At 38.8% G+C, this 10,344-nt stretch overlaps 1 protein-coding gene across 2 annotated transcripts; it reads left to right on the plus strand.

The window, feature by feature from the left end:
* LOC116257566 (WRKY transcription factor SUSIBA2-like) lies at positions 1-9,349 on the plus strand. Of its 2 annotated transcripts, none has more exons than XM_031634443.2 (6): positions 1-358; positions 2,998-3,192; positions 5,647-6,193; positions 6,286-6,454; positions 6,543-6,701; positions 8,488-9,349. In XM_031634443.2, the coding sequence occupies exons 1-6, from the start codon at positions 86-88 to the stop codon at positions 9,104-9,106; spliced, it is 1,962 nt and encodes a 653-aa protein (XP_031490303.1). In that variant the 5' UTR covers positions 1-85; the 3' UTR covers positions 9,107-9,349. The 2 variants fall into 2 exon arrangements, with proteins under 2 accessions (XP_031490303.1, XP_031490304.1); XM_031634444.2 differs by having other exon boundaries at positions 2,998-3,180.
* The last annotated feature ends 995 nt before the right edge of the window (positions 9,350-10,344 follow it).

Below are 10,344 nucleotides of genomic sequence, written 5' to 3' on the forward strand. Positions count from 1 at the left end.
GACAGGGAACAGTGGGCTCTCTCTCTCTCTCTCTCTCTCTCTCTGTTTATCAAACGCGGAGGTTGCTGTCTCCTGATGCTCCCCGATGGACGCAGAGTCAAACCCCGATCCTCCCAGAAACGGCCCTGGTGGTGATCACCTGGAGCTTTCGTCGTCTTCCTCAGCCGCCGCCGCCGGCGGAGCTGGCGGCAGAGGGGCGGAAGGGACGCCGGGAGGCGGCGCGGGGTCCAGCACGGCGAGGTACAAAACGATGTCTCCGGCGAGCCTGCCGATCGCGCGCTCCCCCTGCTTGACGATCCCTCCGGGTCTAAGCCCCACCACACTGCTTGAGTCGCCCGTCCTCCTCTCCAACATTCCGGTATGGTGTTCCCCTTGTCAGATTCCTCTCTGGTCGGTTGGTTTGTTGATGTTGGGTGAGAATGCGAAACCTCGCTTGAACTCCTTTTGGAAGATTATGCAAAAAATTTCCCTTTGAAGCTGCGAAAGGTTGATCATTTTTGGGGGAAATTTGCGAATGCGCTGGAGATGGAGGCATGGATAACAGTGCGGGAGCACGAATGATAAATTTTTAGTTCTTCTTTTAGTCAGATCGTTTCTTCTGGTCCTGGATATGCTCTCTTCTGATTTTTGGTAGTAGATGAGTAACGTATTGGAGAAAGATGGTTAAAAACCCTAAAGGGAAGAATTTTGATAAGGGAGTGAAGTTTTTTGACCTTTAGCTTAAAATGTTGAAAGTTGGAGCGAATCTCGAGTAGAACACCAGCTTAGATGCTCTCATTAGTTGGATGGAGGCACATGTCCAGTTAACTGTTATGATTGTGGTATTTGGCGAAATTTAGTCTGTATTTGGCGAGAAATTTCGTATTTTCTTCCGTAGAGCTGTTTTCAATTTTTGTTCGTCATTAGTTATTACTTGGTTTTGGTTGGTCTTCAGATTGGGTGAAGTGAATCGCGTGTTGAAGTCATATGATGATGAATCTCATGCTTCCCAGAATAAAATTGGTTCTGACGTTAAATGATTGTAGTACGAGATAATGAGATTTGATGTGATTTTGGTTCTTTTGGCAGCTTTATGCTGTTCGATTTTGGAATTTCTTTACACTGTCACTTTTTTAGGGGTTTTGATCTTGTAAAGTTAGCCTTCCGAAAACGTGTGGTGGGGAATCTGTCCGTGATATATGAGATATCTTAGAGAATATTTATCTATAGTTCTCATCTCTTTTCTCAGTTGGATTTGTCCCCGGAGTTATTATGTTGTCCTTTTTTATCATTTTGGTTTTTATCTCTTTTGCTTGAAGGTTTGTGAAATGTGTAAATGGTATGTCAAGTTCCAAGAGTGGGGCAAAAGGTAAAATGAACAAGGCGACCATGAGACATAGCATGCCTTAGAATTTCCCAACGGTTCCAAGTCCCAACAGGAACTCACCCTTCTCCCACAAGAGTTCTCGAATTGGCTATAGTTCTTTTAGTCATTCTATACAAGCCACCCCTTTTGACTTCGAGTTGGTTACACTGTTCTTTAATCATCCTCTACAAGCTATCCTTTTTGAGTGATTTTAGAGTCATGGAACTGAATCAACCAATCGTGAAGAGTTCTGTTCTTCTTAGTCTGTGTCATGAAGCACCGTAAGCTTGCGACTTCTTAGGAATTTTTAAAGTAGAAGTTCATGGGAAGTCAGATAAGGGATACTGACTGCATTAAAGCTGTCGGATTTGGATATCCATTGAATGATATAATCCATCTGCTATGTATTATGGGGAAGTATGTAATGGAAGCAGTGTTAACATGGCCAATGATGAGGGTAATAAATGCTTTCAGGTTTGTCATCTTCTCTGCCGACTGATTTAGTGGTGTACTACATAGCTGTTACACTATTATCAGGGTTCCTGAATGCCTCCAAGACCTTATAACTAAGCAAATCCAAACAAAGTTCAAGGCTTCAAGCTGTATAATAGCAACCTCTCCTTGTCTGCTAACAGGCAAGGGTTGTGCAGTAAGAGGAAACTTGATGTCAGAGCAGGAATGCTTGTTATTTTATGGTTCCGGTGTCTTGATGGTTCCTAGAAGTTCACAATCAGAACTATCAGCTAATGTGTGCCCTTAAAATCAGGTCATTATATTGGTATATGTGGTATATTTAAGTAAGATTCTTTGGCACAATCCTACAGGCTTGTGTTTCACTCAAACAAGTGAAATCTAGGTTCATCAGAATTGTCAACTAGGGTATTCATGCACAGGAAAATGACTTCCTTTTTTACTTGCAATTGCTAGGTTATTCGCTTAAAATTTTAAAACTTAATTATTTTTCTGAAAGTTCTTTCTCATTTTTTCCTTTCTCGGAATAGGATAGAGGTGTTCAATAGTTCTATTTTCAGCAGAGTTCCAGTTATTTTTCAGCTGTTTATTGCAATCAAAAAATTGGAAAGTGAAAAGACCTTTATGGCTAGTTTTCTTTGGATTAAAATTCCTTGATGGTTGCTTAACTTAGTTATTATTTTAGTAATTCCAGCTTGTCTAAATTAACATCTCTGGAAAAGGCAGCTACTGCAGTTCTATGTTCATGTTTGTATTGTATAGACCTAAACATTTATAATGCATGTGGATGATACTAAAAGTTAGCTAGATTTAGCATTAAAACAAGTTTCAAAGGTTTGTTTTGGTGTAAAGGCCAGGTTTCTGACATGGTTTCAGCTTGTCAAATTCAGACTTATAGAATTGCACTTCCTTTGGTTTTCTTCAAAACAAAACTCCTTTACCCCTCTATATGACATGAATAAAGCAGCAATTTGTTGCGTCCCTGTAGACTTGTCTTGACATGGGTTCATGGATATGTCTGAATTCCCTCTCTCTCTCTCTCTGTGTGTGTGTGTGTGTGTGTGTGTGTGTCTCTTGAATCACCACTTTATTTCTATGACAAGTGTGCTTATTATTTTGTTATTTGTTGTTACTTGGAATTGACACATGCTGAATGTACCATGTCAATTTGCATGATGTAGCTTGCAGAGCCCTCTCCAACTACGGGGACCTTCTCATTTCGTCCATGCAATGCTGGTTTCAATTCTGGCCTTGTATCTAATGCATTTTCTTCCTCATGGAATGTCTCCAAGAAGCACTATCTTGGTGATGGCAGTGGCCCCGGAAGTTTTGTGTTTAAACCACGTGAAGAAGCAAGTTCCAGTGTGGGTGCCCTTGTAAGTACTGTATGTACTTTTTTCTGGTTGTGTGTCATTCTTTGGAAAAAAAAAGTTGATTTTCTCTTTCCAGTGATTGTAAAGCTCATTGGTTTGTGACATCACATTCATGATGACAGTCTGATGACTATATTACTTCCTTTTAAGATAGAATTATGTTCGCCAATTTTGTGGTTTCTAGGAGTTTGTTTCTTGCATAATACATATCAATGCTTCACTTGAGCTATTGTCAACTGGTCTTAGAAAATAACATATTAATAATTAATGCATAATTTTTTCGTCTTTGTTGTGATGCACGAATTTGTTCTTGCATATCATAACCATACCATTTCTCCTATTGGAAGTTTAACAGTGGAACAAGAGGTTGAATATTAAACTGTGATAGTATTTTATGTGTTTGCCTTTTTTTATGTGCTAAAGAAAGTTATAGGTTCGAGTATTAGCTTATGCTATTGATTATCTTAGAAGTTTGGGAATGGGCATCAGTGGCAGCAGTGAGTTTTTTTGTTCATTAGAACCCCATTCCATCAGTTGAGGGCCAAAGTGGCAAAAAGTGGGGATCAAGAGGAATTTGGCATCTTCAAGTCTCTCATATATATGGATTTGAATGCCTTTGAATAAGCTGATGATTGGCATATCCAATAACTGACACCTGATTTGCATTGGTTAACATTGTTGCTCGCAAATCATTAGTCCACCTTGAACTTTTAGGAAGAAGTAATCTGTTGAGTTGACAGTGTTTTGCTGCTCCTAAGCTGTCCAAAAAGGAGAATGCATGGCTGGAAGTGGTGGTGCTTGGCCATGTCGTAGTTGTGAAATCCACTTTTACCTATTCCATGATTTCTCGTGTCATGGGATACATGTCATCCCTAACTACAGGTCCCAAAACAGAACCTTCTTATGTTCAACAAGATGATGAACTATTAAACAATTTTCCAGGATGGTTAAGAGTCCTTCAGCACAACAGTGTGCAAAATGATGTAATACCCTGTCCATCTATTATGTGGGCCCTAAAAAACCAAAACTAGTCAAATTCAAATCTCAAACCTTAGCCTTAAAATCTCTAGTAGGTCAGCATCAAGACCATCCTTATTTTAGTCACATTTGATGTTTTTATTGTCAGTATGAACAAAAATTAGTAATTATGATGCCTATGATGATGATGGCGAAAAATTTATGTTATTGATGCGATTTTTAAGTTTTTTGTCTTTTCTTTTTCTTTAAAAAAAATGAAATTGCTTATATTTATGATGTAGACACGAGCTATTTCTTAAATTAGGTGCATTTGCTCATATTCATATGCAATTTTAGACCAAAGGATGTAGAGAAACATTATCAATGTGTTTAGCTACTTCGTATAAGTCAGCAAAGCTGAAATGGAATGCTAACATTTACACTACAAATTTCCAACTAGCTTGTGGCTGAATACATTACACAGTTTCTAAAAAATGGAATATGGGTAAAAGAGGAATTGTTTTTGTTCGTATATAAACTCAAACACTTCCTTGGGAATTGGGATGGTCACTGGCTTCCTCCGTGTTAATGATGACAACTAGGAAGACTCATGTATATTGCCCTCTTTTCATAGTCAGAATTAGCTGACACACTTGTGCACATTTTGTTTGCTGCTTCAGCTTTTGGTCCATCAGACAGTAACACAGATGTACACAGGAAAGTTTGTATGGTTTCTTTCTCTTTTTCCATGGTTTTCTTTCTTTCCTTTTATTGCCAACCTGGAGTATACCCAGCTTAACTTACACAAGAAACTAGTGACAATTGTTTATTCATACATTCATAGATGTCATGACGGGCACTAATCCATTGTTGGAAAGCATTTCGTTGTTAATATTTATACGACTGCTTAACCCTTAAAGGAGTTGTGACTGATTTGCAAGGTTAATACAGATTATTATGGCTAGAACGTGCAAATCTGATCCTGAGAGTTGACCACATACTGCTTTATCAGAACTCAGAAGTAGAACTGCAGTTTCTTCTTGCTGAATTCCATCTCATTGGTTTTGGACATGAATATGACAATTGTTTTTTGAATAAATCAAAGAAAAATGTTCGAGTTAAACTCTGTTCTTCAGTTTCTCCTGGAAACATCTCAAACTTCAGATTTTCAGTTTCTCCTGGAACCTAGAGACATTGCATCATTGAAGCAAATACAATTGCATCGTGCTAGGACTACCATGCTGTATTTATGTATATATTAATTATTAAAGTAATGAGAAACTAAAATCAACTAAAATTGGTGCTTGATAAGTGATTACTATATGGACAGGACGGGTGTGTGTTTATCAAATATGTAAGCATGTTACCAAAAAAGGATGAGTATATATTTATCATTTAGTATATGAAAAATGCTTTTGCATATTTGGTTGTCAAGTACTATTTTTCCTCTGCATCTACCTTGTGTTTACAATTTAAACATTGTTTTATTACCCTTTGTAGGCTGTTGTCAACTCGAATCCAGAAAAAAATCAAAATTTTGGGCAATGTCAAGGATACTCTGAGCCACAAGCATCCATAAAGATTGAGGCAATGGCTGTCTCTGCTAAGGATCTTTCCCTTTCTGTTGCAACTTCTGAGGCACCTGCATGTGGTGCTGCGTCAAATTCTATCACACCTGCCAATCCTTCATCTGATGAGTTAAATGTTAGAAGGGGCCCTGACGCCGAGACTCAACATGTATCCCTAGACCAGAAAGGTGCTCCTTTGACAGTAGTTGAAAGGCCATCTGAGGATGGATACAATTGGCGCAAGTATGGGCAGAAGTTGGTTAAGGGAAGTGAGTTCCCACGGAGCTACTATAAATGTACTCATCCAAACTGCCAAATGAAGAAAAAGCTGGAGCGAAACCATGAAGGGTTGGTTACCGCAATTATATACGAAGGGGTGCATGATCATCCTAAGCCTCAGCCAAGCCGGAGGCTAGCTGTTGGTGCTTCTGAAAATGCACATGGAGATGACAGATCAGATAGATCAACTAACATAGATGGTAATATGAGATTTAATTAATAATCTGCTGTGGTTATGTACTTTCCCTATGTGTGCAGTCTTGCAGTTGTATGACCTGATCGTCTATTACAGATAAGTCACTGAATGCCATTGGTCAGGCATGTAATCAGTTAGAATCAAATGGAACTCCGGAATTGTCCTCTGTATCTGTAAGTGATGATGATGAAGACGTTGATGGATCTGGTGCTCACCGAGACAGGAATGATGAGGCTGATGAAGATGATCCTGAAGCAAAACGCAGGTCTTGTATCATTTTAAAGCTCTGATTCTAATTAATTTACTACTGAGATTGTGCCAATCAATCTGATGCTCAAGTTTATTTCAAGCAGAAAACTGGAGACTGTGGCCATGGATAGTACAATAACTACTAGAACAACTCGAGAGCCACGTGTTGTTGTACAGACACTGAGTGAAGTTGATATCCTTGATGATGGGTACAGGTGGCGTAAATATGGTCAGAAAGTGGTGAAAGGAAATCCTAATCCAAGGTTGGTCTTGGTTTGCTTCATTATATATGGCTTAGCAAGTGTACGGAATGATAAACATAAAACTTTTTGTCATGATGATGTGATGTTACAATGCTGCTGCTATGTACAACAAAATAAATTTTTACAACCATATGTTTTTGACTTTCTTGTTTTGAAGAGATTGCATGTATCATTCTTGGTGGTAGTTAAAGTAGGTACGTCTGCTTATCTGTATAATTTATAGGTATGATATCTTATTTTCTTTGGGGATGCTTGTCTGAAATTTCATGTAGAATTTCTTGAGTTGCAACTGCATGAGATCAGCACTATTCTTATGTATGCTTAATATCTGTACATATGAATAGTATTTGAGCAATCTTAGAGATGGTTTTTGCGCTAGATCTTGTGTGGTCAAATTAGAAATTAGTTGAACACTCAGCCTAGTTGCTGCTCAGCTAACCAGTCATTGGCCTTGAAGCCAGTAAGGCTCTTTTTTTAGGCTTGGCAGCTGATGCGATGATTCGTGCGCATTGACAAATTAATTATTGGCCAGGTAGTCCGTGATTGGTAACTACAACAGAGCATTTTTTCCCCTCTATTTTTAAGGATAATTTGGAAGTTAACTTTTTTAAGGACAAATGAGACGATTGGTTTTTGGTACACATTGACAAACTAATTGTTGGCCAGCTAGTCCGTGGTAGGTAACTAGAAAAGAGCATTTTTTTCCCTTTTATTTTTAAGGATAATTTTGGAAGTTAACTTTTTTAAGAACAACTTTCTGTTGATACGGATGGTTGGAAGAAAAGAAGAAGAAAAAGAAAAAAGAGCATTTTTTTGGTTGTCTAGTATTATTAGTTCATTACATTATTTTCTTTTTCTCTCAACTGTCAATATCGAAAAAGTCAAATGCCAAAGATCGTTCCTGATGGATTTAACAACTAAGGGTCTGACACCTACTCATTAGTCTATTACTGTGTATGTGTGTGTGTGCGTGTCAATTGTTTAGTCTATTACTCTTAGGGCTTGTCCAACTAATATGATGGGGTTTAGGTGTATGGGTGTGTTTATGTCTTCTCTTCAATGACTTGAATCCACTCATTCTGTCATTCATTGGTGTTCACGTCATGAGCATATGGTTGTGGCTGATCACCTATTTATCACAACATCTAAACCTTCTTAGCATATTGCTATTGATGCACTCGCTCATCGGCTTCTTGCATCATCCACTATTCCCATATTTCCTGCTAATTCATCTGGTCTTTATGCCACTGTTCTGTCCTATGTTGCAATCTGTGAGTTCATGCCACAAAGTGGGTTAGCATATGATCCTGAGATTGTGAGGGCAAAGTCGCTTTGCCTACTCTGCTTACTAGCTATAAGTTGGCATGCTCCCTTTCAGTTGTTATTGTGTGTTCAGAACTGGAAACAATCTACTATTTCTCCTTGTCATATGGCTTAGAAAGATAATTAGTGACTAGAATTTCAATTAGTGAAGTATTCTGATAACCTTATCTGGCTTAATGCCTTTTTTTCGTCAAACTACTGGGATTTCTTTTTTTTTTTTTTTCTTGATTTAAATTCGATTACTGCATTCACAAAAGTGAACTACTTGGAACTCACCCATATTTACCAAATGCCTGTCACTTGAGGATGTAAACTTTTGTTGCATGTTGGGCTCTAGCTTGTCAGATTTAATTCATAATTGATCATCTTGAAGTTGGATGAACTATGTCTTCGTGCTTCCGTAAGAGCAAAGCAGAACCAATGAAGTGCTGTTGTTTTTTCATCAATGCTTTACTGTTGGCAGGAGTTACTACAAATGCACCAATGCTGGATGCCCTGTTAGGAAGCATGTGGAGAGAGCCTCGCATGACCCAAAGTCTGTTATTACAACATACGAAGGAAAACATAATCATGATGTACCCACTTCCAGTTCCACCAACCGTGAAACATCTGCACCAATGGCAGTGCAGAACCTCAGTCCTCTCAATACCAATATGCAGGTGTCTCTGAATCCTGTTATGCTAATGCCACCTAATCAGATTGAGGTTAACAGGGCAGTACCTTATTCTAGAGGACCTGATGCAGTTAGTCTGGATCTTGGTGTGGGGATCAGTCAAGCTGCTGAAAACAGTTCCCTTCACAAGCAGAATCAAGCAGAAGCGGACAGCATGTTGAGACAGGTCCATGGTGGCAATGTTCCCAGTTCAGGGATCAACTGTCCAGTTCAATCTGCTGGGATTTTACCTTTTTATGGGAATGGAATTATGGGCAACCGACCTGATCATTACAGAGTTAAAGAAGAAGAGGGCCAAAATTTCAACTTCGATGTGATGTCATCGTTGAACAATTTCCATCGTAGCACTGGCAGATTTATGTTGGGGTCCGAAGTAGATGCATCTCATGCTCAACAGTTCACAAGATAACCCAGTTTTGTCATGGTTTCTTACTGAGGTGATCCCCACGGTCGGAGATTCTGCTAGAGTTCTTTCTTCCAGGGAAAATAAAGGCAAAAATGGTGTATCTCTTGTTGTAATATAGCTTCCGCAGAAAGCTGTAGTTTATGTTGTTGGACTACAAAATTGTTGTTAGCAGCAGCGCTTTTGGGCTCAAAAGGCCCGTATATAAAATCATGCTGCGGTTTTAGTGGGGAAATCCGCTTTCTATTTTTTGCTGCTTTCTCTTAGCCGAACTGATTCTTTCCCAACTCGAAGCCCAGAATGCTTTCCCTTTGGCAGGTTCTCTGTGCAACTTTAACAAGGTGGACTCGGTGCAAGTAGGTGTTTGATTCGAAATCAAATGCAGATGCTGTATATTCTTGAATATTATCAGATTGTTGGTTGGATTTTCATAAACCATCGAATGGGCTGATTCTTAAATTTTCCCTTTGGAGTTTGGTGAAGAAAAAATCAACAAAGCTGAGAACTTCAAAAGCAACCGTGTTCGATCCTTCCCTTTTTTCTTTCGTTTAATATCTCGATCATATTTCAAGTATGACATATATAAGAAATATCAGGATTTTGGTTGGGACTTCATTTATTTCTAGTAGTTAAGAACAAAGCATGAATGCGTCTTGAATGTTAGTAGGTCTCTCGTTGCACCAAATTATTCAACCCAAGCTATTTCCCAAGTTTGCAACAGGGTTTCAAACAGAACCCATGGATCTACAGACTGCCAAGGGCAGGATTCCTGAAGCTGATATTAATGATGTACAATCAGCAGATAATATTTGGTTTAATAAAATATATGGAGCTAATGAGGCGAACTCTGTTTCTCGTTAATTTTTTAAAATCTTTGCAAAGTAAAAGGTCAGAAGTGGTTCACACAAATTATTAGTAGCAAACGTTTTTGGTTCATGTGATTCTAATATTTTAGTAGGTTTTGATGGCAAACGGTAGATACACGATACTTTAGTTGATAGGTGTGTGGTTCCCTACTCACGTCTCTAAGCTGCCCTGGATCACAGGACAAGAGGAAAGGAGAAGGGGCTCCTTGGCCATGCCCATCTATTGGTTTTCTTCCTCTAGATTACCGATTTGACTATGGTACCATTTATTTGGATCTGGTAAGTAAAGTTGAGATCGTATTGCTAAGCATATTTGTATTCCCTATGCATAGGGATGTCAACATATCTGATTTGAATCTCATATCCGATTGAACCAAT

Source organism: Nymphaea colorata, chromosome 7 (genome assembly GCF_008831285.2).
Source record: "Nymphaea colorata isolate Beijing-Zhang1983 chromosome 7, ASM883128v2, whole genome shotgun sequence".
In the NCBI taxonomy this organism is placed as follows: Eukaryota; Viridiplantae; Streptophyta; class Magnoliopsida; order Nymphaeales; family Nymphaeaceae; genus Nymphaea; species Nymphaea colorata.